This window comes from Anolis carolinensis, chromosome 2, assembly GCF_035594765.1.
Source record: "Anolis carolinensis isolate JA03-04 chromosome 2, rAnoCar3.1.pri, whole genome shotgun sequence".
Classification (NCBI taxonomy): Eukaryota; Metazoa; Chordata; class Lepidosauria; order Squamata; family Dactyloidae; genus Anolis; species Anolis carolinensis.
The window spans coordinates 48,340,907-48,356,893 of NC_085842.1; the positions used below are offsets into that span (position 1 = coordinate 48,340,907).

Genomic DNA, 15,987 nt, shown 5'->3' on the forward strand with positions numbered 1-15,987 from the left:
TGTTGGATCTTGAGTCATTTCTTGCCCTTTTGATTGCCAATAAAAGGGGGTGGGGGAAGCTGCAGCCCAACGACATCTGGAAAGTCACAAGTTGCACACATGAGAAAAAAACCTCATGATTTACACGATTGAGGGGCAGAGCAGGATTGCAGTTTGAATTTTCTTGCTTGTCCTTGCATCTCCAACTTGACATGTGTATGGTTAATACTAAATGTCTTCTGTGTAGCAGAGAAAATTGAAATAAGTATGTGTAAGCAGGTAATATGTATGGTCAGGTAAACACTTACTTGTGTCTACTGACTAAGTGCAGAACTGCCAGGCATTTAATTTGCTGTGGAAAAGCGGTAATATAAAGAACTATATAGCTATTGATATAGGTCTTGGGAGAGCTCTATCTTGTTTTAAGTATCTGTATTTAACTCTAAATCCAATCTTGCAGAATCCCTCATGACACCGAGAGAAACTGTTCCAGAGAGAAAAGAGCAAGAGAAAGACAGTGCATCCTTAACTGTGAAAGAAAATCTTTCTGAGGAGAATAATCAGATGGAGGAATCTGACCAGACTCAAGCAGAGAAGGACTTGCCTTCTGAAGAAAGTGAAAACAGCGGGTCTGTCAGCAGCAGAGCCGACTGCAGTGACGCAGAAGAATTGGGCTCTTATGTCAGCGAAACCCCAGAAACGGCATCAGAGACCCCCATGGAAAACTGCGATGAAGCCACAGAAGCTCCAGAAGAACCTATGGAACAAGACTAATAATTTAAATATACTTAGAGGCAGTATTTTCCATAAGGCTCTGGTTTTACACTGTATAAATAATAATTTTATGTAATAAAAGTGGACCTTTAGTTTTACAAGAAAAGCAGGCTGTAAATGGAACTTCTCAGTGCGTGAAATCCTGAAGGAGTTGTCCTTGTTACTGTGAAATATCAACACCTTCAGGTCCTGCTTGCCGCTGAAATTTCACTATGGTCAAATCAGTGGTCTGTGTATAGTCTTTTTTATTTAGAATTAAAAGTTTTTAAACTGGAAGGTAATTATAATTTTGACAAATCTTTTGGAGATTACCACGCTTAATTATTTCCTGCCTTCATTTTATCTGCTGCTATTGTAGCTTTTTTCTGGTTTTGGTTACAGTTTCAACATTTAACATCTGAATTACGAGGTTTCTTTTTGGTTTCCAGGTTTTCATTTCACTGCATTGTGAGCTTTGAAAAGCCACACTGTTGACATACAATACTTGAAAACATGCAAATCGAAAGAAAGCTTATGCTTGCACTCTGAGACTTAAAGTTTAAAAAAAAAAAATCCTAATGGAAACAGTTGAGTTCATTTACACATGGCAACATTTTCACCTCAATAAACCAAATAAAATTTGGCCCACATCACATCCTGAAGATCCAAATCCTGTTGAAAGTACCAGGTTAATACATTCCAAGAAATCTGTTCTAATAATACACTTTTGTACATTTCTGAGGTGCCTGAATGAAAGGTTTTTCATTTTATTCCTGAGATAATGTTTTTATGGTGAGAACAGACTTCAAAACAACAACTTCAGCATTTTAAAAAGAAAGATATGTTTGCATATCTGGCAAAGCATTTCTCTGAACAGATTCAATGTTTGGCTTTGGATCATTGTTTCAGAGTAAGCAGATGAGATTGGCGTGAGACACTGCTGCATTACACACCATGGTTATGTACTTGGGTTGAATGGCAGGCTAGCAGTTGTAAGTGTGCATAGGAACTACTAGTCTTTGTACATCGTTTTGAAAAAATGAACTAACTACTTTTTGAACACGCTCCTTTTGACAGCCAGTGTTAATTCTTTTCCAAAACCAGCTCAAAGCACAACTACTGCTGCTTTCAGTTCTTCACATTAATATTTTTTGAGACATTGACATGTAAAGACATCACGATCCCAACCTCCCGGTCACATTTCCTGGCTGCCAAATTTATACCTGTTTCTTCAGACTGTACCTTTTTGATATTTAGAATTTTTAAATTTCTGTAAAGTAGATTTTTTTGTAGATTGTAAAGAGTGCTCACTGCCATTGTGAAACGGTATATAATTGTATAATTCGTGTGTAAACTGGATGCTTGGGCTTTCAATACAGTATTCATATAAAGCAATAAATATTAATGTTATCAAATGTTTGAGTACATGTTAATCAAAACACAACAGAAATTCCTCTTTTTAGAGGTAAGGTTGTATACCTTGAAGTAAGAAAATTTCCACCAAAATGCATGTCAACAATTCTTGTACTGCATGGTGTTTCACTTTGGAGAAGGGTGGCTTTTGAATTCAGTTTGTATTTCAGAATAATTTGACTGGGTTTGTACCTCTGTGAGGTGACATCAAACCATGCTATCTTTCGGGTTCAGAGCAAGCAAGTAGATGTTCAGGAGAAATCCTGTTCTACATACAAAGGAAAAAATCAGTTGTTCTCAGATGTAGGAGAGTTGGGTTTGTATAGTAAGCATTTGGGGGCAGCACTAAAACCAAAAGAGAAATTAGAAAAAAACCCCAACATTTTCAAGACAGCAACACTTCTTCCTTTTTCCTTTCTCCCCCCCCCCCCCCCTTCTTTTTCCTTCAGGGATATTTGCCAATGAGAACAAAATTTAAGTTCCAAGCTTTCTGACATTTTCTTTAGAATGTTTGTGGAATTATTGTTAATAAACCTATTCTTTAAGCAATTGTGATTTTTTGACATGTTTATTTTGACAAAATCAAGTAACCCCTGATTTCCCTCCTCTCTCGAACAATGGATTTTTGAATTGTTAATTTATTTACCTAAAGGCACCAGGAAGCTGAAAAATGATTTATCTGCATAACTCAACAGAAGTCCTGTTGAATCCTGTGGGACTTAGTTCACGGGCAGTTAGCTAAAGGTTTGCAGCCTGTCTAGTAGAACAGTATGAGTTAAATGGTATTTTCGTGGTCACTAATTTCAGTGAATAATACAGTGCCTGTTTTTATTGGGATCATCACTATAGGAAACTGGTTTTGTTTAGTTGCTGGCACTGTATCAGGTAACTTTTGTTATTGCTTGTTCTCCATTTGAAATTATGAGCATTATGCTGAAAATTATGAGGATTATATGGCTTTGGGATGGTGGCTGTAGGCATCAGTGTCCTGCATAAGGAAGACATTGCCCTGGCAGAAAGAAAGTTTTGAATACTAACTGCTTGCAGAATGGTGCCTTTATGTAAGCAAACAATTCTGTTCAAATCAACAGGTCTTGTTTTGAGTTAAATGTTTATCTGGAACCTAAAATGTTTCCTAATTGCTATATTTATTGCTTGGATATGGCTGTGTTCAGTGCTACTTAAAAAGAAGTCTAATCACAGTGCATAGTCTTGAAGCACTGCCAGGTTGTAAGACAATTGCCTTGCATCAACACATTAATGCAATTACTTGTTTCAGCCAGAGATGATCATATAATCTACTATGTATATACTATGCATGTGTACGAGAAGACAGGTAGTAACTTGCACCCAAACACTTCAAATTGTACAGTCAAAATTAGACCTGAGTCACAACATTTATGAGCCGAGTTTAGTCCAATGAGATAAACATTGGCTACCGTCTTGTATATGAATGCTGAGGATATATCCACATTACAACTTGATTTCTTTTATGGTTAACGGGTGACATTCCAACATGATTTTACCCTGTCACGTTTTCTCATGCTTTCGATATAGAATTTGTTTTATTATATTTCTGTTTAACCTAGAATATGATTCAGTTAATTTCTATTTGCCATTGGGATTTTAAGAACAGGAATCATTTAAAATTATGTTTCAAAATACAGGTTAAAATGGTCATGTGAAAGTTGTCTGTGTCTGCTTCCTGAACTAGCTTTTTAACATGCCTTTCATTCTTCATGCTTTCTTTGCATTTTCATGGGCATTTTCATTTGAGTAGAATATCTTGAATTCTGAAAGTTTGGAAGGAGAGGGGCTGGTCCTCAGGAGAGGTGTGTGCTGTACAAGAGAGCCTTAGATTCAAGCAAGTATCCTGCTTGCAGGTGAGTAAATATTTTCCATATTTAATCAGAAAAGAATGTTGTTTTTTTTTCCGTGTCAGGAGCAACCGGAGTTGCTTCTGGAGTGAGAGAATTGGCCGTCTGCAAGGACGTTGCCCAGGGGACGCCCGGATGTTTTGATGTTTTACCATCCTTGTGGGAGGCTTCTCTCATGTCCCCGCATGGAGCTGGAGCTGATAGAGGGAGCTCATCCGCACTCTCCCCGGGTGGGATTCGAACCTGGCAGCTTTCAGGTCAGCAACCCAACCTTCAAGTTACGAGGCTTTTATCCCCTTGGCCACCGGGTGCTCCTGTAAGAATGTTAAAATCCTGTAATGAATTGAAAAAATTGTGTGAATGATGTTTTTGTTATGTTTATTTTGCTGGAGAAACCCTTTTTGACCAGTAAAAACACAAAAGGGGCCGGGCTCTGGCGCAGCTGTTGAGCAGCTGCCTTAAATCACTCTGACCATGAGGTCATGAGTTCGAGGCCAGCCCGTGGCGGGGTGAGCACCCGTCAATTAAAAATAAAAAATAGCCCCTGCTCATTGCTGACCTAGCAACCCGAAAGATAGTTGCATCTATCAAGTAGGAGATAAGGTACCACTTATAAAGTGGGGAGGCAAGATTAACTAATTTACGACCTGGAATGAGGAAGTGCCGTCAGTGTGGATGATGAAGCAGCTGCTCCCCCCTGTGGCCAGAATCGAACATCCCCTCAGAAGAAGGTTAACTTGCCTCTGCGTGTGTCTCTCAGTCTCTGTTTGATGTGTTTATGGGCATTGAATGTTTGCCCTATGTGTGTTATAATGTGATCCGCCCTGAGTCCCCTTCGGGGTGAGAAGGGCGGAATATAAATACTGTAAATAAATAAATAAATAAATAAATAAATAAATAAAAGAAGCCAGTGTGGTGTAGTGAGTTTTGAAGTAGTATTTTGGGAAACCAGGGCTTGAATTCCTTCTCAATCATGAATTACTTTGACTCTCAGAGGAAAGCAATTGCAAAGCCCTGACCCTGCCAAAAAAAGGGATGGAGTTGCCATAAGATGAATCCATTTGAAGGCACATAACCACAAATGAAAATGGAATGAAGTCCTGAGAGACTTGCCAGTAATACTAAAGATTGCATTCTAGCCATTTTTGTAGTTTGATAATGCAGATGTCACACTAAATGGAGACATATGAAACACATGCACATCAATGTATTCATAGAACACTGCATCACATCTAACTCCCAGTAGTGTTTTGTGCAATCACATTTCATTGTTGCATCATTTTTGATCACACTTTATTATTTAAATTGAACTGAAATCTATTAACTTTGAACATTTAATTGCTCATATATCTTCTATAAGAAGGCCACTTCGTGATTAATTTTTTCCTCTTCCATTCAGCATATTGTTCTATTTACAAAAAATTTGGAATGGAAAAGAAGATAGGAAACTTGTTCATGAGTAGAGGCAGCTTCACCTTGTGTTTTCAATAATGTTGGAAGATACTTTCAGTTCAATGTACTTTATTCAATTTAAGAAGCCAGTTGTTGGTATTTTTAGATTTCCCAAGTAGATGGTTAACAGTTCCCAATCTTTTCCCAAAATATTTGCATCCTGATTCTGTATTTATCTAGACAGTTCATCCATTTTGGAGAGTTAAATGAGTTTCGTTTTCCATTCTTCTACTGGTCCCGTTGTCTGTTGTCTCCAATATTTAGCAAATTATATCCTGGCTGCTGATACCATGTATTGAAAAACTCACTCATATTCTTTTGAAATTATTTTATGATTAAGCCCAAATAGAAAGGTTTTGGGCTTTAAAATAATTCTGATGTTCGGTATATTTTCCATTATTTTGTGTATTTTTGTCCAATATGGTTCACTCTTGAGTACTTTCATATTCAAGATTCATCAATCTCCAGATTAATTAAACAATTTGATTCCATGCCTTTTCTCCTTCACTAACCTATCCTCTTCCATTTCTTTAAGTAGAACCTCAACAAAAATGTTACAAAGGTCTCCAGTCCTACAGAACTGTAGTTGATAATTTCGGTCAAGACTGGAGTACTGGGACTGTTTTGATTCATATGAATGAGGAAAGTTTCCCTCTGCTGAAGTTTGTCTGCTGATGCCAGGAATTTTATTCAGCCAGACAAAAACATCTTGCTTTCAAAACTTGCAAATCCTAGAAGCCAAAGCATATTGTGTTACAGAAATGGGGGAAGATAGCAAACCCCTTGCTGTGTGGTATGTTCAGGAGCTGTGAGTGCTCAGGGCAGTGAACCATGGCAGTGTAATTTTAATTGTTTACTTAACATTCCCCCTGTTTTGAGCTATTTCCTATCCCCTTGTATGACAAATCAGCTTATCCACTGCTTTGCTTTACCCATGTGTCAACCTTCATACAGAAAATGTTAATATCAGATTGAATTTAGCAAGCAAGTGTTTGGCTGTAGGTCTCTTAATTCATGTTCTAAATTCTCTGAGTCTACATTATTACTACTCGTCTGCTGACATGGCTACAACCTCTCTCCCTGCTGTGAAAAAATTGAAAAGTGATCTTTCAAATTTCAACACAAATAGTAATATGCGGATTTAAATATGAATTAGTGGAGTTATTGCCACTCTTGCAAGTGGACTAACGTGGCAGACTTACATTCTGTTTTATTTTGTTTTTCTGGCATAAACAACAAATTGCCTTATGGCATGTTAAAAATGAACATGTTTCATCTGTTTTGTTTTGTTTTTTCCGTGTCAGGAGCGACTTGCACCAAGTCGCTTCTGGTGTGAGAGAGTTGGCCATCTGCAAGGACGTTGCCCAGGGGACGCCTGGATGTTTTTACCATCCTTGTGGGAGGCTTCTCTCATGTCCCTGCATGGAGCTAGAGCTGATAGAGGGAGCTCATCTGTGTCTCCCCGGGTTGGATTCAAACCTGGCAGCCTTCAGGTCAGCTACCCAACCTTCAAGTCACAAGGCTTTAAGTTGGAGTCCACAAACATGTATGCTTCCCTCCTTTCATTGTTAGCCTTTTATGGTATCACAGGGCATTTCATTCTGCAAGTTCAGTATAATTCACATCCTCATGATTGTTGGATTGTACATGGGTTCTTTCCATATTGATACTAGGATATGGAATATACAAGAAGTACCCTAGCCATCTTAGTGAAGAAAAATAAGCATGGAGTATGGAAATGTCAGAAAACGTGCATAAAAGAGCCAGCTTGAGTTACAGAGTTTGGGTTTCCCTGAAACTACAGATTAGAAAAACCAGAGCAAGAAATTAAAATGAAATAGGAATTATTTACTGGAATTGTTAAAAATGTTATTGTTAGTTAAAGGTCAGAGCTGCAGGCTGTGACTCTATATATCTTTCACTGCTTCAAAGTTGTACATTCTCAATTTCACATAAGTAGGCTCTGCCCCCATGTGGAAGCGAGGCTCTTTACAACCTTCTCTTGCCATTTTTGGTACTGCATATGTTTTCAGTCAGCAAGAAATTTTGAAATCTTGACAGTTCAGTCAAAACAATATAATTCAAAAGACTTGAAAGTAACCACAATAGAGAAGCTACAGAGATGCTTCAAATTTTCAGTGTAAATAATGCTTTACTACCATAGGAGCCAAAGTATTTTGAAGGGATGGGGAGGGGGGAGCTGAATAAAGAAAAGTTATGCAAAATGGGATAAATGGAGCTCTTCCGATAAACATTTGTGGCAAGCTCTTTTTCTATCTAAACAGCAAAGAAAAAACAAATGTTCATATTCCTATCTCAAAATAGAAGAACTGTGGTTTTTGTATGTGCCATTTTGTACTTAATGTATTCCAGATCCTTATTTCCCCTCATACTGGTACTCATGAATACAGAGAAACTTCACTTTCCTAACATGTAAGAATAGGGAGTTTACATCCAGTCCAGTGTTCATGAATTTTTTAATCATTACATGAGAATCATCCTATCTCCCAATTTTCCATCATCCCTGCATTATTGGCCAGGGGACCGGACTCCGGAGACAACTGCAAATCCACAAGTTCCTGAACTTCAGTGCAGTAGCAGTAGCAACCTTCACAGAGAAAAACTTCATATAAGCTGCTGTATATAGGTTACAACAACACCAGCTTGTACAGAATAAACTTGTCACCTTAGCTACCATCACATTATATTTCAGTAACTTCCTCCACCATTCATATAGTTATCTACTCACCCTGACTTTAGGCAAGATCTTCTCTCTTGCCTTTGCTTGTCTGTGATCATTGTTAAAAACAGAACTTCTGATTTCATCACTCTACCCATAAGGTTTGCACTTCTTTTGCTATGCACACATACAACCTGCTCATTTACAGTTTTTAAAGACTTCCTAGGCCACATGTGTCAAACTCAAGGCCTGCAGGCCAACTCTAACCCCCATGTCATTTTATGCAGCCTTCCAGATGCTGAACTACAACTCCCGTGATCCTCATCAACATGATTAGAGCTGATGAAGTTGTGATACAGTAACATCTAGAAGGCTTCAGTTTTGTTTAGTCAGGATAGTAGGGTTTGAATTTAGATACAAGAGTTTTGGATATGATATCTGACATTGAAATGTCCTTCAACCATTCCCCAACTTCAGAGTCACAAGTGTTGATGAATTACAATTCCCATTATCCCCAATCTGCATGACAGATAATCAAAAGTGATGAAAGTTGTTCAATAACATCTTGGGACCCAAACTGGTTAAAAGCTAAAGAGCACTGACCACTATGTAAAAAAAAGTTGGTCCTCTGTATCCACAGGTTCTCAGTCCATGGTTTCATCAGCCCTTTGAAAGCAACCATAAGGCTGATGTGGCCTTTGATCAAAATGGGCTTGACACACCTGTCCTAGGCACTTCACTCCATGCATCTGATGAAGCAGATTTAATCTACAAAAGTATATGTTGCCAATTTCTTTCAGTCTCAAAGGTGCTACAAGATCATTTTGCATATTGATCCAGATTAATACTTATTCAAATTGTTCTTTAGTTTTCATGTTTGCTGCATTGAGTATCCAGAAAGGAAAGAAAAATGTAACATATATGTGAATGGAACTTACTTTTGCTGGAAGATGATGAGTAACAAAATACAGGTAGTAGTCTAATAATTGGGACAGGCTGTTGTAAGCAGCTTCACTGACTTCCCATTTATCTCTGAACACAGTCTGAGCTGTTAGTGCACACCTTTAAAGTGCAATGGGTTCCTATTTTTTGCCACATGGGGCTTTAAATCGGCCACTGGATCCACCATAGTCACCCAAATCAGTTTTATCTGGAGATTTTGGAACCCTGAAAATCTATAATTTTTATATGTGAGGTATATGACCTACCATTAAGCTTTGGAAATGATGGGAAAAGTTAATTTTTTTAAGTGTTCATTGAAGCGTTATGCTGGCTACAGAACATTACAAACAATGTTTCTAAACAAGTAACTTCTTCAAGCTTTGAGCTCTGCTGTTCCTGTTCCTCTGGTGAAAGAGATGGCAAGAAAAGAAGTGACACATTACATCAGCAAATAAAAGTAGTGGAGTGCTGTTGAGACCCAGAAACACAGCATATCTGAGCAATGGTGACAATGTATAGTGTGACATCTGGCGAAGCTGATGCAACAAAGGCAACAACAGATTGACATGAAACATTCCATAAATCAAGAACGTCTTTCTCGTTTTTACAAATAACCTGTCTAGTGTTTGAGCTTTAGTGCATTCCCCTGGGTGATGTTTAGATGGCTCAGAAGTGGCTAATTATTAGCTTCTTTAACTGGAGGAGAAGTTTGATCTCCATAATTGTCTGATGGTTTCAGCCTGGCATTCGGTGTCACTAAGTAATTCTCCAGAGAAGTCTGTTTGGCTGTCAAGCAAAAGGCACATTGGCTTTTGCTAATTCAAAGCACAGTTCTGCAGTGTACCAAAAAGACTTGCACCTGACTCATTTAAAAAAGATCAAGGGTGTCAAGCTCATTTTCATTGAAGGCCACATTATCCTAATGGTTGCCTTCAAAGGACTATTGAATCAATGGATGAAAAATCAGTGGATACAGAGGACCAACTATATTTTTTTTACAAAGTGGTCAGTGCTCTTTAGTTTTCACCTAATATGGGTCCCAGATTTTATTATCACTTTTGACTGTCCACCATGCGGACTGGGGCTAATCGGAATTGCAGCCTAAACACACTTGTGGCTCTGAGGTTGGGGAAAGGTTAAAGGACATTTTAAAGTCAGACATTATATCCAGAAGCCTTGTATTTCAATTCAAACACCACTATCCTGATTGAACAGAAGAAACTGCAGCCTTCCAGATGTTACTGTATCACAACTCCCATCAGCTCTAGTAATGATGTCTAATGATGAGAAACACAGGAGTTGTAGTCCAGATTCTGAAGGGCAACATAAAATGACATGGCAAGCCGGGGGCCTCAAATTAGACACAAAAAATAGATGGATGATCTGGGCACTTAAAAATGATAGAGCAGTAGTAGCACAACAATAATAGTATTAGCAATACAATACTACTTAACTAGGGTGAAACAAGGCTTGTCAATAGTAGTGCTGCTATTTTGGAAATGGCTAATTAGCTGCTATGCAAATTTGTGGGCATTTCTAGACAACCACTCCTTAACCCTACTTATATACCAGCCTTATCCACCCATCCGCAATACCCAGTCTACAATCTCACAGCAGGCTTAGTGCTATTTCAGTAGGGTTAGTACCATTAAGGGGCCCCTGGTGGCACAGTGTGTTAAAGCGCTGAACTGCTGAACTTGCGGACCAAAAGATGCCAGGTTCAAATCCCGGGAGCGGAATGAGCGCCCGCTGTTAGTGCCATTAACTTCAAAATCTTATTTAATGTAGTTATAAGTGCCATATGTACCTATAGAGTTATGCCCTGAGCTATAAGATATACTGCACAACCCTCTTTATTTATTTATTTATTTATTTACAGCATTTTTACCCCGCCTTTCTCATCCAAGGCGGCTTACAATTCAATGGTACCAGTTATCTGCAGATTCACCTACCTGAATCCAAGTAAATATGTCCCATCTAGAGATTTCTAAATCCTCCAGCTGATTCTATCACCATAGAGTCACCCAGTAAGACCTAGAGAGTTCCCAGAGATGACATGTCAAATACAGTTAGGATACCCCCCAAGGAATAATCTAGGCCCTCCAGCATGACTCTATGGTAACTTCCAGCAGAAGTTGTTCATTGCAACAGTGTTCACTATTATCCATACTTCCTGTTTTCACAGTGAGTTCAGAAACATATCCTTGCAGATATGTGGGTTGTACTGTAATATACTTTTTTGTACTATAAATCCCAGAACTCTCTGACCCCTGCCAGCACAAGCATTAGTTATGGTGTAGTAATTGTGTAGACAACAATTTTTTAAGAAGGAACTTGTTCAGGTTCTACAGGAAAATCAGGGAAAGAGGAATTTGCAGGTAAAAAAGGGTCTTTGAAATTACCGGAAAAGTTTGGGAACCACTGATGCAGATGGACTGAAGCAAACTCAAACAAACACCCATTTGGAGTGTGTAAAAAGGTGTTTCTTATGGAGACACAGAGGAAAGGCTTTCTTTGTCCAATGAGATGAAAACCGATTTTTTTGGCCTTACAACAAATTGAATGTGGCACAAAGTCAGGGGCGGTTCAACTGGTAGGTAAACTACGCGGGTGTTGAAGGCGCCATCCTCTTGGGGGCGCAGTTGAGGCACCTAAGGCTCTAAGGCTAATGAGCACCTTCTTTTTTCTTTTTTTCTTTTTTCCCCTCCCCGTTGGGAAGGGGCATGCCCTCCGGGTGTGCCTCACCTTCCCTCTCCTGTGTGTGAGCACTCGCTCATGGCTGGGAAGGAAGATGGGAGGGGGAGGCCTGCTCGTGCACTCATGGTTGGAGTTTTCCCTCTGGCCATGAGTGCGCAAGCAGGCCTCCCCCTCCCATCTTCACTCATGAGGCTGCCTCCCGCTGGGTGAAGCAGCTGGAGAGCATGCACCACTGCTTCCAGCGAGGTCTCTTGGAAACTAGGCAAGAGGGGTTTATATATATGTGGAATGTTCAGGGTGGGAAAAAGAACTCTTGTCTGAGGCAGGTGTGAATGTTGCAATTGGCCACCTTGATTAGAATTAAATAGCCTTGCAGCTTCAAAGCCTGGCTGCTTTCTGCCTGGGGGAATCTTTTGTTGGGAGGTGTTAGCTGGCCCTGATTGTTTCCTGTCTGGAATTCCTCTGTTTTCTGAGTGGTGTTCTTTATTTACTGTCCTGATTTTAGAGGGTTTTTTTTTAATACTGGGGGCCAGATTCCCTTTCAGTGGCCTTTTAATTGTGGATTATCTGCCTTGATATTCTGGGTTATATGGCTGTATGGAAGGACCCTCAGTGCTCTTCCCCACAGCCATATAACCCAGAATATCAAAGCAGAATAACCCAGAATATCTGCCTTGATCTGGGTTATCTGAGTCCACACTCCCCTATATCTCAGTTCAATGTTTGGTGCTAAATTCGCAAATATAGTAATTCCTACATAACATTACCATGTATTGAAATGCTTTTTCTGTTGATTTGTTGTAAAACACGATGTTTTGGTGCTTAATTTGTAAAATCATAATGTGATTTGATGTTTAATTGGCTTTTCCTTAATCCCTCCTTTTTATCCAACATTTTCACTTATCCAATGCTTTTTTTTTTTTTTAGTGATTGTTTGGCCGGGGAGCGGGGGGGGGGGGGGGTGCACAAAAATTCTTTTAGCTTACACTTGAAAATTACCTAGGGCTGGCCCTGCACAAAGTCAACAGTGCTTATTATTCACAACAAAGTATAGTAGTGGCATTAGTATGTTGCCTGTGTGCTTTTCTTAACCAGGTGAAAAAGAAACTGGTCAGGATTAAGGAAAGATTGTTGTTGGTGGTGCTGCTGCTTTGTGCTTCCAAGACATTTTCAGCATATGGGGACTTTAAGGTGAACCTATCACAGGATTTTCTTGGCAGGTTTTGTTCAGAAAAAGTTTGCTTTAGGGGCATATACAAGATGGCCATAAACTAAAATGTGTTCCTGTAAAGTACCTGGCACAAGGCTGGCTGTTCAACTACCAACAAGACAATAATCATAAACATAAAACAAGACTGTACATACCTCAATCTAATTGAGAATCTGAAGCAAGACCTGAAAAAAACTACTCACAAAAATTCACATCCAACATGACAGAGATGATGGAACTTTGACTGAAAAATTGCACAGAAATTGCAGAATCCAGAGGCACAAAAGTGAGAGAGATTTACTCAAAAAGGTTTGAAGCTATTGTCTCTGATATGTGTGTGAAAACTTAACCACCCAACAAGTTCCTTTTTGTTTTCTTAACTTTTATGCCATGATGCAAAATTGCACTTTCCTGTTGCTGAGTGTCAATTGGTAACAATTCTAGTATATAACACAACAAAATGTAGAAAGGTTAACAAATATATTGAATTCTTCTGCCAGGGCACTTTGGTGACTGAAAACCAATTTTGCTATGCAGTATTGTGAATGACCAGTAGAGAGAGCACTATGTTTGTAAATTGGAAGAGGATATGCTTTTATTATTGAAAGAAAAATATCTGGAATTGGTAGAATGTAGGGAACCAAGAGAAAGAGAGGCTTTCCTTTTTCCTTTGATACCTAAAATACAAGGAGATGTGTTCAAGTATTTTTATATAAGCTTTTCCCACCAGCACAGACTATTATTGGGACTTGCTTTTCAGACAAGTGGAGGCAGACTTACAATGCTCCTTATGCATTAAGGTTCTAGTTGATTTATTATTAGTAGTATTATTAGTATTATTAGTGTTCATAGTAGTATTCATAAGGTTTGGTTTCCAAGACCAACCTACTATAATTGTGTATTGTGGCAATTTTTTAAATTTACATCTAGTTTGATAACTAGTTGCTGCAAGAGAAATGTATGTATTTTGAACCAATTTCTACTGGTACCCTAAGACTTCAGAATGCTTTTGGAACTGTTTTCAAAGTATAGGAAATCTTAGGATATTGAACTGACTAACTCAGGCTGGATCTACACTGTTATATAATCCAGATTATAATCCAGATTGTCTCTTTAAACTGGAGTATATGATTAATCCAGAAATGCATGCCTGAATAATCAGAGTGGCAAATTAAGGCCATGTTTGTCTTGTAGTAACCAATCACACAACAGAGCATGCTAAATGCAAGATATGTATGTGAGGAAAATTATTTGCTATGACAGATGTTTTTGTGAAGCACAATCGCAAAAGGCATACTATAAATCTATTGTTTAATTTTGTCATTTAAATTTGTCTTTTAACTTCCCTTTTTTCACTACTACTCCATGCTGCAAGTTGCTTCTGGTGTGAGAGAATCAGCTGTCTATAAAGACATTGCCCAGGGGACGCCCGGATGTGTCATGATCCTGCGGGGAGGCTTCTCTCATGTCCCCCAACACCTTAAAACAAGAATCAGTTTTCTAAGATCTACAGAGATAGGAACACCACAGTGAGCGAGAGTCCAAAAGTGGCAGGTTAGAACCCCGAACCCCAATCAGTAGCTGAGACTGGAAACTCCCTCCTGGGCACACAGAAGACAGGGTGACTAGGAAGGTGCTGAACAGATTGTGCTCTGGCACCACGAGATGTAGAGCCAATCTTAAGAAATGAGGCTACAAAGTGGAGTCCACAAAATACGAGTTTGGAGAAGAGCAAACCACAGACCACCTACTGCAGCATAGTCTTAGTCCTGCCACATGCACAATGGAGGATCTTCTTATGGCAGCACCAGAGGCACTCCAAGTGGGCAGCTACTGGTCAACGGACATTTAACATAATGCCAAGTTTTTTAAACTTTGTGTTTTTAAATACATTACAACTGTACCCTTGGTTTCGCTTCTGATACAATAAAGAAATACTACTACTTCACAATGGTTTAATTAACTGAGCCAGAAGTTGCTTGCAAAGATGTAAAATGAAACGTATTAAACTATGCTGACATGTACACAGCGTGGGTAAGTAAGCGAATTAAGTCCTTTGTTGCTGACTAGTTTTCAATGACCACGTCTTTGTTTTCTCTCATTGCATTACCTTCTCTCTTTGAAGTAGCAATCAAGACTAAATTAAAGCATGGTTAGGCTTAGGATATTATCATATTAGAGCACCTATCTAGTTGCTGCCTATTGCAGAATTCTGGGGTTTGTAATTTAGAGAGAGCCAGAGAGGCCAAGGACCTCACTGGCTGAACAGTTTAAAGACTCCTCCCTGAACTACAAACCCCATTTTCTGCAGGACAAGCAAATGGATTTAAAGTAGATAGATGCTCTAATGTTATGAGGTCTTTAGTTTGTCTGTTGCCAGCCGCTGTAACCAGTGGAAGGAAGCTTCCTTCCACCGGCTGAGAGTGTGCTTCTCGGAAGGCCTCGCCCTTCTCGCGAAGCCTTCCTGGAGGCCTCGCCCTTCTCGCGATGCCTTGCTCTTCTCGCGAGGCCTTCCTGGAGACCTCACCAGGAAAGCGTTCGGCGTTTTGGCGAGCCGATGGTCCTGTGCTCCGCCGGCGTCCCCAGGAACAATGCGCCACAAGCGGCCCCTTCATTGGCCTCGGCGGTCGCCTCGGCCCATGTGGTCTCTTCCAACTCTGTTCTATGATCTATGATTCTATGATTCTATGATTCAATAACAATTCATATAATCATTAAAAAATAGAAATTGGAAAATACCACCAAGGGTCATTCAGTTCAACCCTTTGCCTCATGAAACACACAATGAAAGCCCTCCTGATAGATTGCAGTCCTACTTCTATTTAAACACTTCCAAAGGAGACAACAACATACTCTCAGGCAGCACATTCTACTGTTAAACAGCTCTTGGCATAATTTTTCCCTAATATTTAGGTGGAATCTCTTTTCATGTAGCTTAAAACCATTTCTCCATATACTCGTCTCTGGAACAGCAGCAAATATGC

At 39.4% G+C, this 15,987-nt stretch overlaps 1 protein-coding gene across 2 annotated transcripts in view; it reads left to right on the plus strand.

The window, feature by feature from the left end:
* ppp4r2 (protein phosphatase 4 regulatory subunit 2) overlaps positions 1-2,694 on the plus strand; it is a 35,568-nt gene extending 32,874 nt beyond the window's left edge. For both annotated transcript variants that reach the window (XM_003217789.4, XM_062969713.1), the window contains exon 9: positions 440-2,694. In XM_003217789.4, the coding sequence (XP_003217837.2) occupies positions 440-753 (314 nt within the window). In that variant the 3' untranslated portion in view covers positions 754-2,694. The remainder of the gene's footprint in view (positions 1-439) is intronic.
* The last annotated feature ends 13,293 nt before the right edge of the window (positions 2,695-15,987 follow it).